Genomic DNA, 17,635 nt, shown 5'->3' with positions numbered 1-17,635 from the left:
GAGCCACCCCTTATAGAAGATGTGTGCATCGGCACATGGATCACTAAATACTGGCTCCACTAACTCGGATGCAGGTAATCCATTAGCTATCTCACCATCAGCTGAGACCTAGGATCATGCCTGTTCTCTGTAACTTGTGACTTGGGCTGTCGATCAACCGTCTTCTATGAAAACTGACTCCTTTTTGGAGTTCCTGGCCTTTGAATTTGTGAGTGACATTATGGATACCTCAGGCGCACAATAATTTGGTTATGTTTTCTAAATTAACATATTTGTTTGTTATATATTGGTAATCTATCTTATAAACATGCTTTGTAGACATGTTTTGAGTTTGTTTCTTTTTTTATCTTTTTCATATTATTTAGTTACTTGTCGTGCAATTACCCTGATCAATGTTGTGTGTTCTCTATATAGCCCTATGTCGTTTTCCCCATGTTTGCCTACTATGCACATTTCAAGTCACTCTTGTTTTGCAAACGTTACCAGATATCTCACTTGTTTTTGTGCCATATTGCATTTTCACACACTGCACATGTGTTTGTATTTTGTTCTTTTCCTCGGATTTAGTCGGAGCAGCTTAGGCATGGTCAAACAACATTGCTCCTTTTTATTCTCTGTGGTTGAACACTAACACCTAGACATAATAGAGAAACCCAGCTGTTGTTTTTGAACACATGTTTTGCCATATGCCCCGGGACATGTCGGTTTAAAAAAACACAGAGAGGAGACTTTGGGACAGAACAAAGGTCCTGAGATGGGAGGGCTGCTTCAACTGAGATGTAGAGCAACCACCTATGTATGCTAAGGTATGGGGTTCGCCACTAAAGCTTCTGTGGTGAGGGTGTGATTAGGCAAATCTGTCAGCTAAAGGGACATAGCTGTTCCTTGTATATGGTATGCTAATCATGCTAATGACATTACTGACCTGTATTTGTTTTCAAATTGTGGTGCAGTTATTGCGTATTAGAGCACAATACTTCCAATAAATATTGTGAGCTTTATTTGTGTCTATTTTCTATTTGTGGCAGACAAACACAAGTGAGAGAACTAAAGGGGATGACCTGGTTTCACAATCCTTGAGAGGGTCGAGAGTGCTGTGTTCTGGGGTGCCAACTCACTTGGCTCTCTGTAAAAATTAGGAGGGCACGTGAGGCACTATAAACTTATCGGATTCAGGCCCATAGGTACTGATGTGGTATGGTGACTCAGTCCCTGCATGCTGATGCTCTATGGTCCCAAACATAGTTCTGTTCATGAGCAGGATCCCTGCAACACAACTTCCCCAGTGCTTAGATGCAACAGTGCAAAAAGTAATATCATGCATTGTATGTGTGTACCTTCTTCAAGGTGAATGACAACTTTTGGCTCCATGCCAATGCAAAATGAATGTGAGCATCCATGAAATAAATGATTTGGGCTCATACAAAATATATTTGACCATCCATGAAGCCAATATCTGAAGGGGGCTCTACCAAAAGTCTGGTGGCTAAAGGTTGTGATTCAAACTCCTTTCTGTTTATTACATACAGTGTGATGTGTTTTCATGTGCTTTGCCAGATAGGTAAAGTAGTCTGAGGCCAGGCCTAAAATTGGAGTTATTCCCGCAGTCACTGCAGCTAGAAGTGCACTATTTGAGTTCTTTCATGTTGGCATTTAAAGGTGCATATTTCTTGGTTCTGTAAGTGTTTGAAGGGAAATAACACACCTTAGTAACCCTGGTGTGTCACGTAGAGGATCAAAGAAGTACCAAGGGTTATGCATGTTATCAATGACAACCACAAATAGAAATAACATACTTTTTATTAATTAATTTTTGTTTAAATGTGTAAGAATAGATTGGTAAAATATTTTGAGCTTGTAAACTAATGTTTATGCAGCTGATTTGTTTCCCATACATATTTGATTTCTGTATGAGAGACCCCTATTGATTTCTTATTCCAGAATTCTGAGATACTGCTCAACCAGACAAAAGTTCACTGGATTAGATGGGGGCTGACTCTACAAATTAATGGAGATGGCCAAATGTTCAGACATGTACTGAACTTTCTCAGACTTGGAAAGTTATTGCTACCAAATGAGTTTAAGTAAGTAGAATTAATTACAAAAATGTTTTATGAGGAATAAAATTACTATTGCATTCTTGTAAACCAATCATGGTGTTGTCCATTTAGACAATACGTGCAGAAAGCATAGTCAGTCATTCTTTAAGACATCAACTATTATTTTGGGGGCAACTAGTTAGAAGTGGCATGCAAGTGTTTAATTGACTTTGATAAAACAATTTTTCTCAAACCAGATATATATCCTAGTTTGGCTTGACCTTCCTCGTTCAAATGTCCTCATTTCTGTCTCCTTCACAGGTGATGATGATAGCAAATGAAGGGTAAACTGATTAAAGAGACGTTGCCGTCCCTGAACCCTTAAGAATTGGGTAATGATCAAAATCTGAACAATTGGTCATTGTTAGAAATAGGGGTCTCTAGTTGGCAGAGGTATTTACCTTTGTCCAAGTATGGACCCTTCTTCATAGTCAGGGGAAGGAGGATACACTTCTAAAATAACCCCTGCTCACCCCCCTTGTTTTAGCTAGGCACAAGCAGACAGGCAATGCCAAAGGCAGTGTTTAAAGCATTTCTAAACACATACAGTAATACAGTGAAAACACTACAAATGGACATCACACCGGGTTTAGAAAAATAACTAATCTTTATCTAAACCAAACAAAACCAAAACAACAAAAATCCACAATACAGTAATACAAATATGCCTTTAAAATGGTAGAAATAGTTCAGTTCAAAGCAAATTGCAGCACTTTTCACGCAAAGTACCTTGGATGCGTTGCGCACACAAACAAAATGGGTCGCAGGGAAGGTGATGCGTCAGTTCCTTACACTCAGGGAAGGTGATGCATCTGTCCCTTGCTCCGGGGGAGGTGATGCATCGGTTCCTAACTGTTAGACAGGGGAGGTGATGTGTTGGTTCCTTACCGGAGAGGAGGTGGTGCGTCGGTTTCGTACTGCGTGGGGGGGATGCATCGGTTTCTTACTGTGTCCCCCAATGATGCGAAAGACCTGGCGCCTCGATGCGATGCAACGATCCGGGACAATGAGTCGGTTCTTGCAGCCACACAGCAGGGTTTGTGATGGAATTGGTGCGGTGATCTCAGACTTCAGGAACCGGTGCACTAGATGCAATGCGCTGTGATTTTTTTGAGCCGCGGGCAGGAGCTGCATCAGTTATTTCGCTGATGCATCAGAAACAGGCACGGATATATCACGCTACTCGTTGTTGCATTGCTTAAACAGCTCCCAACAGCCAGACAACCTCCAGAGGCCCAGAACAGCTACAGACACCTCTTGGCATGTCAGAAATCGTAGCAGGGGAGCTGGGGTGAAGTCTTTGTGTCCCTGAGACCTCAGAACAGGAGGCTAGCTTTTCTTCAAGTCCTTGGAGATCTTCCTTAAGCAGAGGACACAGTAAACAGCAAAGTCTTTTTCCCTTTCTTTGCCAGAAAGAAGCCACGGCAGGCCAACCCCAGAGAGCAAACAGCACAGGGGCATTATTCCTCCTCAGTTTCTCCAGCTCTTCTCCTTGGCAAAGGTTCCTCTTGATTCCCAGAAGTGATCTTTGAAGTCTTTTCGATCCCTGAGACTTCCAACAGTAGGCAAGCTCTACTTAGAAAAAGCTCTAACAGCAGATTTATAAAAGCATATTCTAGTCCTTTCCCTGCCCAAGACAGAAGCAAACACTGCAGGCCAACCCCTACAACACACAGCACAGGGGCAGTACTCATCCTCCAGCTTTTTCGGCTCTTCTTCTTGGCAGGTTCCTTAGTTCAGCAGTAATCTAAAGCTCTGAGGTCTGGGCCCCAATATGTATACAGCAATTCTCTTTGTTCTCTGGTGGCAGAGAAGCCCTATGCTCAGTCAAAACCAGTTCTGTCCTCTCTGGTGCAGCTGCCCAGCAGGTAGTGAAGACAGCATTGTGTAAGGCAGACCAGGCCTATTCAGGTGCAAGAAAATCTCCTCCCCCTAGTCTAAATGCATACCAGGTCTATTCAGCCCAGCCCTGCCTCATTCAGAAAAGGCAGGACACATATCAACACCCCCTCCTCGGTTGCCATCTGAGAGAATGCACATCCCCAGCCCCTGTTATTCAAAAGTCAGACAGTCAATCCACAAACCAGCAGAGGCACACAGGATGGCTAAGCAAGAAAATACCCAGTTTCTTAAAGTGATATTTTCAAACACTCAATATAAAAATCATCTTTACTAAAAGATGCATTTTTATATTCTGAGTTCAGTCAGATCAACCTCCATCTTTCTATCTTGTCCCCATGGGAAGTTATATTTATAAGATGTTAGAAATAAACTTCCATTCTATTCTATGGGACAGATAGCCTTTAAATAGTAAAAAACAAAATTGGCAATATTTCACTATCAAGACATGTCACACACATCAGGACATGTCCTCAGTGCTCGCATCAAAAGGGGGCCATGTACCATTTGGGCTACCTGGACTCACTAGTGCATAGCATTTGGGGGAAAATACTACTATCTAATCTAATTTAATTTCAATTACTCAAATTCATCATTTGTTTTTACAATCAATATATATCATTTAATCATCATATAAAACAATTATATTTCCATTGGTTAACAATCATGTAAAGTGATTACATTATAATCAAACATGTATTACAAAAAAGGAAAACAAAATCCAGTTGTGTTGCAGCCAAATGCATTTTGGGGAGAGCTGTCACTTCTTCAGCGGCCAATGATCTGTTAAAAAACATATATAACAGCATTTCTTTCGTATTTTGTGGTATCAATGTTCAAACAAATTACACAATCAAATATCTTAATTATACAAAGCATTTTCATTTGTCATTTGACTTTTTTTCAGTGTGTGAAACTGTGGATATCACTCTAAGAATGATTGGTAAATACTATTTCGATGCACTTTATATACACCACTAACTGAGAAGCCGTGGACTCTTTGTTAGCTTTTATCACCTTGAAAGCGACTCATAGTTGTTATATGAGAATGCGTTCATGATACAGGCCCTTATAGTTTAGCTCATAACCTTAATATTGCTTAAGCACAGAGGAAACTAAACAAACTTCCTGACCTTCATCTTCATCATTACCTTTGGTCCTCACTTAAATCATTCTATGTGCACCGTTATAAAAATAATGTACATGACTGCCCATACCTTCTTACTGTTTGAATTTTAGCGCCTTCACGAATTCTAAAAACCGACGACAACTTCTTGCTGTGAACTGCATCAACAACAAAATGCAATTATTCTAGTTGTCACCGTAAATATATAAACTCGTTCAGCGAAAACAACACATTTTGCTTACCCGGTCAACAACAAATCCTCTGTCTCATCAGACTTTTATTAATAAGCTTTAAACTCTGCTAAGGCTGCAAAGAGTATAAAGAATCACAATCCCAGCTATATATTCTTCAAAAACCCGTTTTTCATAACGCTCCTTACCGCGATAGTATCTTCAACTGTAGCACCAGTTTCCCGATTAACTAACCGATTACTCCCGGTCGCAATGCCGACTCGTTTGATCCCCCACAGCGCTCTACTTCCGTGTATACTAAATTGCGTACACTTGCGAGATTTTGTAAATGTCGGTGCGACGACCGCAGGCGCCATCTTAGAATGGATACTTTGAATGGTATCAGGTATTATGAAGCAATACGAATCTATATTTACCCTATTAATGAAGAGTCCATTGTGTTTCTACCAAGATATCTCTGCTCAATTTATAAAACCGGGAATTTTGAAGATCGAATCTATTAGTGCTGATGCTTTCAGACAATCAGTAGTATATGTCAATACAACTCGATTCTAAGTGAGTTCCACTATAGACCAACTTTCTAATATAAAATGATGTTCCTTGAAAGATGGTACCAAAGTTCCTATTGGATGATTAATGCATCATGATGTTTTTAATTTTAGAGATTCATTATGAGGCCTAAAAATGAACACATCATTTCTATTATACATGGTCTGTATCTTAGTTTCGCATGAATCATAGTATTCCCAGTAATAAAAGTTATTTCTAGATCTTCCAGCGTAATCATCATTGTAGTTATGCATCATATATATTCTTGTTTGTGATTTTGCATTCGTCATTGCATACTTTTACAATTTTCAGCTGCCAGATGTTCTCTATAAGTACTAGACAACCTCATAGAGTATAAATAGTTTTATCATGGCATTACTCTTGTTTCAACATTTTTCATCTCTTATAAGCTGTCATATCTATTATAAGGCTCTAAGCTGTCTAATAGAGATCTTGAGGTATACTAATTGAAAAGTGTGTTTAAGCGAGTGTATTTTATGGTGTTTATAAAAAACACGACATTCCAAATTTTTCGTTCAGCCCAAAAGGCATGAGGGTGTTAAGTCTTGTAATTCAGTGAGCTTCTCCTTGCAATAGTAATTTGGAGTTGTCAATCCTTTCCTGTGGAGGTGTCTGTTCTCTTATTTGAAATTTGACCTGTGCTATAGTATGTCGGGCTTCTTCCCAATGTGTGGCCAAACTTGAGGTTGTGTTCTTATTTCTGATTCGACTTTTATGTTCTGTTAAGCGAGTCTTCATCTTCCTGTCAGTTTTACCAATGTATAATAGTCCACAGGAATATTTGATTGAATAAACTACATGAGTTGAGTTACAGTCGAAAGCATGTTTAATTTGTATGCGTTCACCCGTTCAAGGGTGTAATAATGTATCACCTATGAAGGCACTATTACAGTGAATGCAATTTTCACATTTGGTAGTTCCCGGTTTGTTCACTGTGGTATTAGGTTTTCTATTGGATAGGATCTCTTTCAAATTTCGAGCCCTTGTGAAAGCAAACAGAGGTTTATCTTTGAATATTCCGTTGAAATCAGATTTTTCCATGAGAAGTTACCTACGTTTATGATTTATCTGTTTTATAGTGGTTGAAACAGTTGAGTATTTAGATATCTATCAGTTGTTTGTTTGGTGCGTTTTAATGGAAGATCTTCTCTTGCTCGAGATCTGGCTCTTGTTACATGAGCATCCAGTAATGGTTCTGGATATCCTCTCGCTACGTAGTTTTCTTTTTGAATTTCCATGGTTTTTATACAGGTGTGTGTATTGGTAGTAATCCTGTGAATCCTTAGAAATTGTGAATATGGCAAGTTTCTGATCAATGATGGTGGATGGAAGCTTTGACATTAAAGTGCATTGTTTCAATCAGATTCTTTTTTGTATAATCTTGCGACAATTTTGTTGGATTCTATTTCAATCCAAGTGTCCAAAAAGGCTATTCCACTCTTCCTAATAGTGTAGGTAAATTGTATTCTGGGATTTCTGGAGCTCACGTTAGTAATATTTTCAATCAAAGTTTCGTCTGTGCTCTTCCATATTAAAAGGATTTCGTCTATAAACCGTCTGAAGAAGATTAAACCTTCTTTCCATGCCATGTTGTTTAAAATGTGATCTGATTCAATTTTTGCCATAAATGTATTAGCACAAGTAGGGGCTCCAGGAAAGACCATTGAAGTTCCATTGAGCTGCAGATAGATGTATTGTTCCATTTAAAATAACTATTTTGTAGGCAAAATTCTAGTAGTTCAATCACAAAGCAATTTCGATTGTCAGCACTTAATTGTCTTAACAATGCCCATTCAGTAGCTTCTAAGCATTGTGCGTGTGGAATCAAAGTATATAGTGCCACCACGTCAATGGTATAAAGGTACCACTCATCACTTACTTCTCCTTTAAGTAACTGTAAACCTTGCAGAAAGTCGGTTGTATCCTCTAAGTATGTCTCCCAATTCTTTACAAAAGGTTGCAGACGAGCATCTATGAATCGTCCTGGGGTTTCAAAAAGGTACCCACATCCAGAAACTATAAGTCTGTATTGGGGGGTCTTTCATGCTTTTGTGGACTTTCTGGAGCATATATAGTTTAGGTCGTCTGGGAAACTGTGTTGTCAGATATCGTTTAATGGTGTCATCAATACAGTTAAAGTTTACTGCTCTTGATAAAACAGTTTCCAATTGTTGACTTATTTCTGCAGTAGGATCTGTCTCTAGTTTAACATATGTGTTAGTATCGTTGACATGAGCATTGAGTTTTGCCTTAGTAAAAACTTGAATCCATCATCACGAGTCCCCCTCCTTTGTCCGCTCTTTGAAAAGTGATCAATTTATTGTTGGCTAGACTCTTTAATATGCTGTATTCTGCACGACTGAGGTTCTTCTTGATGTTATTGGCTTTCACATAATTGATTTTATCCAAATCTTTCTTCACTAAGGTTTCAAATGTGTCCAATGTCTTATGTGATATAAGGGCCATGAATGCACTCTTTGGTTTGAACGTAAATTCTGTTGTTTCTTTTGTTGATGGTGCTATATTTGTGAAAAAGTTCTTCAGTCGGAGTGCGTGCATAAATTTGAAAAACGCCTCTCCATTTTCAAGTTTGGTGCTGGTGTATGTTGGAACAAAAGATGTCCCCTTATTTAACACTCTTTCTTGCGTCGTGGTAAGACTGACTGATGAAATATTAATTATCAGACTCTGTTTTGACTCCTTAGGCCTGTTTTTGCTTTTCGTTTTTCCTCGCCTGTTTTTTTTAAATTTGTTTTTCTTGAGTTTTGTCCGGTGGTTGCCCTACTTCTTCTACCTATGCTAAAAAAGAAGTCGATGTTGAACTGCTGGAAGCAGTTTCTATGTTTCCTCTGTCATTTGTTCCACTCTCAGTGACAGCGGCTTTTAATGGTGCTCTGCGGGTGTCCTTATCAGAAGCTACGCTCCCCTCTGATGATCCTATGTGGGGTTTCCTTGTGAACCGTTTTTGAGCGTATACTTCTGTCCATGTGTAGGCCTTGTTAAGTTTATAATCTATAGTATCTCGCTTAAACTGCCTAAGCTTTGTTTCCAGCAGTTTTTTCCCGTATTTGTCCAATCTGGTGTTCATGTCCTCTAAGAATTGCTTCCATGTGTTGTCATCCATTCTTTGCGACATATCCCTCTTGATGATGTAGATTTCTTCCTCTAATTCTTTTATAGTTTTAGATAATTCTTCTATGAGAAGTAAAATGAGGTCTAGCGAACATTTATTCAAAATCGCATACCATTTTTCCATGAAAATTTGATTATGCTGTAGTCTGAATAACATGGGTTTTATTGCTAGTCTGAGTCCTCGGGGAATCCTTTTAACTTTGTGATATTGAATCAAAGTTGCCGCATGGAAACGTTGGTTTAATTTTCTCCTGGTGAGAATTTCAAACTGTTTAAGTTGTTGTGAGACGGTACCACTTTGTGCGTCAAATGCTTTGGTTTCTTGAATTAAATTGTAAATTTAATTTACTTCCTCCATGGTGTACACCTTAGTATTTGCTCTGTTGTCTGTAATATTAGCAATTGCGTTGAAAGAAATGTTTTGCTTTATTGAGTGCAACAATCTAATGGTAGACAGTGAAACTTGAAAAATTAGAGTGTAGATTGTGCAACCTATTTTGAATTGATTTTTAACACAATATGTGTTTTGTTTGAAATTGTGTTGCGTGCACTAATGGCCTATGTCTGTCTGCACATATGAATCTAAACACAAAAAAGGGGCCAGGTTCCACTTGGCTACCTGGAATCACTAGTGCACAGCGTTTGGGGGTAAATACTACTCTCTAATCTAATTTAATTTCAATTAGTTAAATTCATCATTTGTTTTTACAATCCATATATATCATTTAATCATCATATCAAAAAAATATATTTCCAATGGTCGACAATCATATAAAGTCATTTAATTGTAATTATACATTTATTACAAAAAAGGAAAACAAATTCCAGTTGTGTCGCAACCCAATGCATTTCGGGACGACCTGTCTCTTCTTCAGGGCCCAATGATCTGTAAAGAAACATATATAATAGCATTTTTCGCATTTTGTGGTATCAATATTCAAACAAATTAAAAAATAAAATATCTTAATTATACAAAGCATTTTCATTTGTCATTTGACTTTTTTTCAGTGTGTGAAACTGTGGATATCAATCTAAGAACGATTGGTAAATACTATTTCAATGCACTTTATATACACCACTAACTGAGAAGCTGTGCACTCTGCGTTAGCTTTTATCACCTTGAAAGCGACACATAGTTGTTATATGAGAATGCGTTCATGATATAGGCCTTTATAGTTTGGCTCAAAACCTTTATATTGCTTAAGCACAGAGGAGACCAAACATACTTCCTAACCTTCATCTTCATCATTACCTTTGGTCCTCACTTAAATCATTCTATATGCACCGTTATAAAAATAATGTACATGACTGCCCATACCTTCTTACTGTTTGAATTTTCGCGCCTTCACAAATTCTAAAAACCGACAACTACTTGCTATGAACTGCATCAACAACGAAGTGCAATTATTCTAGTTGTCACCGTGATTATATAAACTCGTTCAGCGATAACTACACATTTTGCTTACCCAGGCAACAACAAATCCTCCGTCTCATCAGACTTCTATTAATACGTTCAAACTCTGCTAAGGCTGCAAAGAGTATAAAGAATCACAATGACTGATTGTATATATCCCAGCTATCTATTCTTCAAAAACCCATTTTTTATAACGCTCCTTACCGCGATAGTATCTTCGACTGAAGCGCCAGTTTCCCGATTAACAGATTTCTCCCGGTCGCAATGCCGACTCGTTCAATCCCTCATAGCGCTCTACTTCCGTGTATACTAAATCGCGTTAGACTCACGAGATTTTGAAAATGTGGTTGCGACGACCGCAGGCACCATCTTAGAATGGATACTTTGAATGGTATCAAGTATTCTGAAGCAATGAGAATCTATATTTACCCGATTAATGAAGAGTCAATTGTGTTTCTACCAAGATATCTCTGCTCAATTTATAAAACCGGGAATGTTGAAGATCGAATCTATTAGCACTGATGCTTTCAAACAATCAGTAGTACATTTCAATACTACTCTATTCTAAGTGAGTTCCAATACAGACCAACTTTCTAATATAAAATGATGTTCCTCGAGAGATGGTACTAAAGGCCCTATTGGATGATTAATGCATCATGATGTTTTTAATTCTAGAGATTCATTTCGATTATACATGGTCTGTCTCTTAGTTTCGCATGAATCATAGTATTCCCAGTAATAAAAGTTATTTCTAGATCTTCCAGCGTAATCATCATTGTAGCTATACATCATATATTCTTGTTTGTGATTTTGCATTTGTCATTGCATACGTTTACCATTTTCAGCTGCCAGATGTTCTCTATAAGTACTAGACAACCTCATAGGGCAGTGGTTCCCAAACTTTTTTGACCCGTGGCTCCCTTGACCTAATCGGCAGTTGGCCGTGGCTCCCCACCATTTCTTTTTTTTACCGGTGGGTGGGATGTATGCCCGACCTCGGGAGTACTTCCTGTTGTCTTGCTTAACGTAATTGGGATGCAATGAAGGTATTTTAATGATATTAGTAACAAAAGAAGAAGATAATAGTTGTTTAATAAAAACTTGTTAAGTGAGAAACAATACACAACTTTTTTGGAGCACACAACAATGAGTGTGTGTGAGCATGTGTGTTAAAGTGAGCGAGAGACAGGAGTGGACAGTCTGAATACCCCCACCGCATTTATTGTTTCTTCCATTCCTGCCCTCCCTCTCACTCCTGGAGGGGTCTTGAGCCATCTGCAACATCCTGGTGGGCCTTACTACTGGTTGAGAGGGCCCATGCCTCCCCCACTGAAAATGAGTGAAGAGATGTGCGGGATAGATAGACTGCAAAGGAACGGCATTTGGTAAAACCGCGTGCTTACCACACAGCAGTCAACACCAAAACAGGGCATCAATGGCCAAGTACAGAACGCTTGCATTAGTGCAAAAACGAAATAACATCCTTAATAAAGAGCCTTCAGGCACTGTGCGTGGCACCTGTCAAAGCAATAATGGGAGTGCAGCAGAACAGCTTTGAGCCGCAGATAGACTGGAGTCATGAACAGAGAGCATGTTCATCAAAGTATTGCTGCATGGAGGCGCCCTGGGACATGGTGGCCCCTGGATCAGCCACACTCCGTTTACCAGTCACTAGTTTCACCAGGGAGTGACAAACTCGCCCTGCTTGGGGGCCTTTTTCTCAGAGAAAACCAATTTTGTCTGCATGTGTTCGGGAGCCACCACCTCCTCCCAGGCCTTCAAAACTGACCTCAAAGTTCGCCTCCTTCAAAGACACTTCCAAATGTAACTCACGCCCTCTCTATTATCTTAAGGAAGACCTTCCAGTACAGAAAATTCTTTTCTCCATGACTATGGAAGTGCCTTCCCAGTGTGTTCTTGTGGTTTGACTGTCTGCCATTTATTGCAGTATTATCCTTCTACTTGTGTTTGGTACTCTTTTGTAACATGCACACGTCACTTTTCTCTTGTAACACTGTTTGCTACCTCTTACATTCATTTTGTTTGCTTTAGATACTTACACAAGTGCCACCATAGCCTACATAACGTTTGTTCTTGTGCTTGAGTGTCTGCCATTTATTGCAGTATTATACCTCTACTTGTAGTTTGTACGTTTTTGCAAATTGCACACATGTCACTTTTCCCCCCTGTAATGTACCTTTTGCTGCCTCTTGTATTTTGTTTGCTCATATTACTGCCTCATGTAACTTAACGTTTGCTTTTGTAATTTGGTCACTTGTAATTTTCTCACGTATCATTACTGTTCCTATTGTGAAGCGCTCTGACATCTTCGGGCATTCCACGTAGGCCCACAAGTGCCTGACCTGTTCAGCACTTTCACAATAGCCATGTGAGGTGAAATTACATATAATGATGCCCTGATTTTGAGCAGGGTGGCATAGGGTGGGGCACTTAATGCACCTGCAAATACTGGAAGATGAGGATCGGGTATTTACTGGAAGTGGTAAATACCTCCAAATTCTGAGCTCCACTCCATTGTAAATGGGGCATAACATGAAGGTGTGGCATTAAAGCACCAGACTCTGTTGTTTTGCCTTTTTGCCTTTTTACCCGGAGTTTTTGCAAATACATTTTTGGAAACCCATCATTGGAAAACTGCAAGGGTGCAGTCATGACTGCAAAATACAGATGTTTCATTTGTGTGTGCTTTGCTTTGTTCCCACCTGTCCTGGTTAATTTCGGACTATTTAACTCCCCCCCCCCCGCCACCCCACCCCCCCCAGAACTGCCACTGTGCGCCCCCTGTAATGTACCTTTTGCTACCTCTTGTATTTTGTTTGCTCATATAACGGTCTCATCTAACTTAACGTTTGCTTTTGTAATTTGGTCACTTGTCATTTTCTCATGTATCATTACTGTTCCTATTGTGAAGCGCTCTGACACCTTCGGGCATTCCACGTAGACCTCCCTTCACTCTATCTCCCACTGAAAAGCCGAGAACACACGAGTACAAGGAAGACAAGCTGGAAAAAGACTCTGAAGGGTTTGATCATCTGGCTCGCTTTTAAAGCTTGGCATGAATCTCACCTTACCAGCAAAATCGAAGGGCTTTCATGCGGAGCCCAGTGAAATCACGCGCCACTACACTTGCGACTGTTCACATGATTTAAGAAGCATTCTGATTAGACATTCCTGCATTCGTCTGCGACTACGCTTTCTTACCGATTTGAACAGGGTCCTACGAGGCGAGGCGAGGCAAGGCACGGCAGGGCAGGGCACAACACGGGGGTATGGCGGCAGTGTGCTGCTGCAATTTATATCACCCACTTCCTGCGTGGCGGCGCGGCGCCCCTGGCTGCTCATCACGGCGCACCAGGGCGCCGCGGCGCACACTTTGGGAACCACAGTCATAGGGTATAAAATGTTTTATCATGCATTAATCAGTGCTCGCGTAAGCATTCCAAAGAGGACGGCTCATTAAAAATATCAAAATCAGAGCCAACAACACCTTCTCCAAGATTGTTGTTACAGTTTAAAAAGCCTTCCTTATTGCTGTCAACAGAGAAATCCACTCTAGAGAGAAAACGACTTCCCAAACCATTGTCAGTATCATCGAAGGTGATGGTACCATTGTCATCAGTCACAGCACCTACAATCTCACCTATGGGGCAGTTGTTGAAGAGAAAATCATCAACAACTACATCAATGGTGAAAGAGGTAAAGCTTTTGACAGCAAATACACCGATAATGTCATCAAGGTTATTGTTGACACCATTGTCCATAATACCATCAATGTAAGAATCATTTTATTCTCCTTCAGTTTTACTAATGCCTGAACACACATCTTCGAGTAAAGTTTACTTCTTTCACCAACTCATTTGTTAGATGTGGAACTATATATCAAATATCCAGAGGAGAGTAAGGAATATTGTGAGGAAGATTATTATTCCTCAGGAGCACAATTTATGGATACGTATACTTCATATATGCATCATTACCAACCCTATGAACATCATGAGTCAAAGGAGGAGATGGTACTAGTACTAAGAGCTTTGGTTAATGACTTGCATGTTGCAGGACAATTATAATAGATGTTCAGAGCCCTCTCATACTGCATCACCAGCACAAACAATTCCCTTGCCTCAAATTCAACCTCCTACTCCTCGTAATTTACCAGCAGTGCATACACCAAAAAGACCGCCAGCTTCAAGCATTTTGGTTCTGCCTGCGGATGATGTGGTGTCCTCAGATGAGGAGAGAAAAGAAGGCGAAGTAACAAACGACAACAGTGCATGTAATGAATGGGATGATTACCTGCTACTGGCACCGCACCGATACCCACGGACCACGCACGCAACCTGGGATTCATCCTGGATTTATCCCTCACGATGACCAAGCAAGTCAACGCCATCTCATCCACATGCTTCAACACCCTGCGCATGCTCCAACAGATCCTCCGGTGGATCCCCACCGGAACCAGAAAGGCGGTCACCCAGGCCCTCGTCACCAGCTGACTGGACTACGGGAACGCCCTCTATGCTGGAACCATGGCCAAACTGCAGAAAAGACTCCAGCGCATACAGAACGCATCCGCACGACTCATCCTCGACATCCCTCGCCACAGCCGCATCTCCGCCCAGCTGAGAGACCTGCACTGGCTCCCCGTCAACAAGAGAATCACGTTCAGGCTCCTCACCCACACACACAAAGCTCTCCACAACATGGGCCCCGAATACCTCAACAACCACCTCACGTTCTACACGCCAACCCGCAAGCTTCGCTCCGCCAGACTCGCCCTCGCCACCATCCCAAGGATTCGCAGGGCCACCACCGGAGGAAGATCATTCTCCTACCTGGCTGCCAAGACGTGGAACTCCCTCCCCGCCTACCTACGACTGACCCAGGACCACTTTACCTTCAGGAAACACCTCAAGACCTGGCTATTCGAGCAGTAGCAGCACCCCCCCCCCCCTCCCTCAGCGCCTTGAGACCCTCACGGGTGAGTAGCGTGCTCTATAAATGTACTGATTGATTGATTGATTGATTGATTGATTGACTGGCTACTTCACTGTCAGTTCCTCATGCGGTGGATTCCCCTCCTGATGATATTGGGGGATTCCATTCTCTAATAGAGCGAGCAGCAAAACTATTTGAGTTGCCAATGCCAGTGAAACAGACAGATTGCTTTGTTTTTATGAATTTTAAAGCGCCTGTTATAAAACCCATTAGAGCTATCCTGATTGTGAACTGTATCTGGGAGGAAGGTATGAAAATTATGAAGACTCCAGTGAGTGCTGTTCTGCCCAGGTTGGATAAATTATATAAGACACCATAAAATTAACCAGTCTGTTTGATGGGATATGCTAAACAAGATACTATTATAACGCAAGCAGCTTAGCGCCATTCCAAGAACTACTCTATGCCTACATCAATGCAAACAGATAGTGAGGGTAGATGTCTTGATAACATAGGAAAGAGATTTTCCTCAATGTCCGCTATACCTGTATGAGTGGCCAATTCTCCAGCGATTCTTGCCAGATACGAGCGGCAGATGTTGTCTAATATATCTCCTTACATAGATAGAATACCAGAGGATGTAAGGATAGAGGCAAGAAGATTCCACAAGAAGACGAACAAGCCTCTTCAGAAATTATTGATTGTGCAATGGATATCGCCTCCACAGGCTCCCAGCAATTGGCAAATGCTGCTGTTCTCTGCACTACTTTCTTCAGACCTGAAGTCCAGAGTAAAATTCTAGACATGCCTTTGATGGAGGTGTATTATTTGGAAGACACATTGATGAGGTGCTAAAATCCATAAAAATAGACACGGGCACTGCAAAATCGCTGTTTTTTTTAATGGAGTTTTATTTAGCGCAAACTTGACCCAAAGGTATCGGGTATCAGAGCGATTTACTTAGCACCAGTTGCATTACATGAGGACACAATCATTTTTGTAAGGCACGGGGAGATTAAGTGATTTGCCCAGAATCACAGGCTGTTCAGAGTCATTGCTGAGACTCGAACCTGGTTCCCCAGATTCAAGGGATACCTCCCTAGCCGTTAGGACAACTCCTCTTCTTTGCTTAAATATGAGGTTTGCTTAAATATGAGGCAAATGCCTTTTTGTGGGCAAGAGGCAGGAGTATGTTCTCCTAAAGAGAAGGATACCAACTTTATTGATTACAACAGTACCGGCCCCTTCAGCAACAATACAGACTGCAAAGGCCTCAACAACAGTACAGACAACCACCTTCAGGCACTTATAGCAAGCAAACTGCAAGGAGAAAAAAATCTTCCTAGGGAAGAGACACAAGTACGAAACAATGACAGAATGAACTTGTGTGTTACTCACAAGTGTATACCAGATGCCAACAGGGGCCCAAACTATCTATTAATTTGAAGTTAATCATAAGGCACAATTGGATTTTAGATCTAGTTACCCATGGCATATATTGGAATCTACAAACAGACTACCTCATATACCTCCGACAGGTTCATTCTTTCTCCATCTTGCGCAACTACAAAGGAAAATATGTACCATGCTCAACATGGGTGCGATAGAAAGAGTACCATGCAATCAGAGGGGAAAGGAGGTTTATTCCTGCTTCTTCTGGATCAAGAAAAAGACAGGAGAATAGAGGTCCATTTTAGACCTGCGGAGATTAAACTAATCTGTAAGAAAACAATAATTTCATATGGTTACTATCCAAGATATACTTCAGCTCCTGAAGCGCGGAGACTACGCGACAACCCTTGACTTTCAGGGCATTTATTTTCACATTGCCATTCTTCCAAAGCAGCAACAGTTCTTAATATTCAGAATAGCCAGCATTCACTATCAGTTCAAAGTCCTCCAATTTGGACCCAGATCTGCATGGTTGTCTTTTTACAAAACAGTGGCAGCTTACCTAAGGCAGAAAGGTTATCAAGTATTTCCATACCTGGATGATTGCTTGATAAAATCCCCTACATGCCAGGAACCGAACAAAGGGACAATGACCTTTCTAACTCCATTAAGGAACCTAGGCTTAACCCTAAACCCACAAAAATCATCACTTCATCCATCAAAGACCATAACGGTTTTATGATCCAATGTATACACCACTCAGGATATCTCACAGAAGACAGACAAAACAGGCTAAGGCTGATAGCGGAAAGGGTGATGCATAGAAAGTCTGTTTCTGTTTACCTGTTCAAGTTCC

The 17,635-nt window shown here is 40.6% G+C and overlaps 1 protein-coding gene across 3 annotated transcripts in view; it reads left to right on the top strand.

The window, feature by feature from the left end:
- The window catches only part of KCTD19 (potassium channel tetramerization domain containing 19), a 2,598,446-nt gene that overhangs the window by 1,257,503 nt on the left and 1,323,308 nt on the right, over window positions 1-17,635 (top strand). For all 3 annotated transcript variants that reach the window (XM_078669086.1, XM_078669084.1, XM_078669085.1), the window contains one exon: window positions 1,942-2,084. In XM_078669086.1, coding sequence (XP_078525212.1) covers window positions 1,942-2,084 — 143 coding nt within the window. The remainder of the gene's footprint in view (window positions 1-1,941; window positions 2,085-17,635) is intronic.

The sequence above is a fragment of the Lissotriton helveticus genome, chromosome 12, assembly GCF_964261635.1.
Source record: "Lissotriton helveticus chromosome 12, aLisHel1.1, whole genome shotgun sequence".
Lineage (NCBI taxonomy): Eukaryota > Metazoa > Chordata > Amphibia > Caudata > Salamandridae > Lissotriton > Lissotriton helveticus.
Note: the sequence above shows the minus strand (reverse complement) of the source record. Positions and strands in the feature narration are given on the sequence as shown.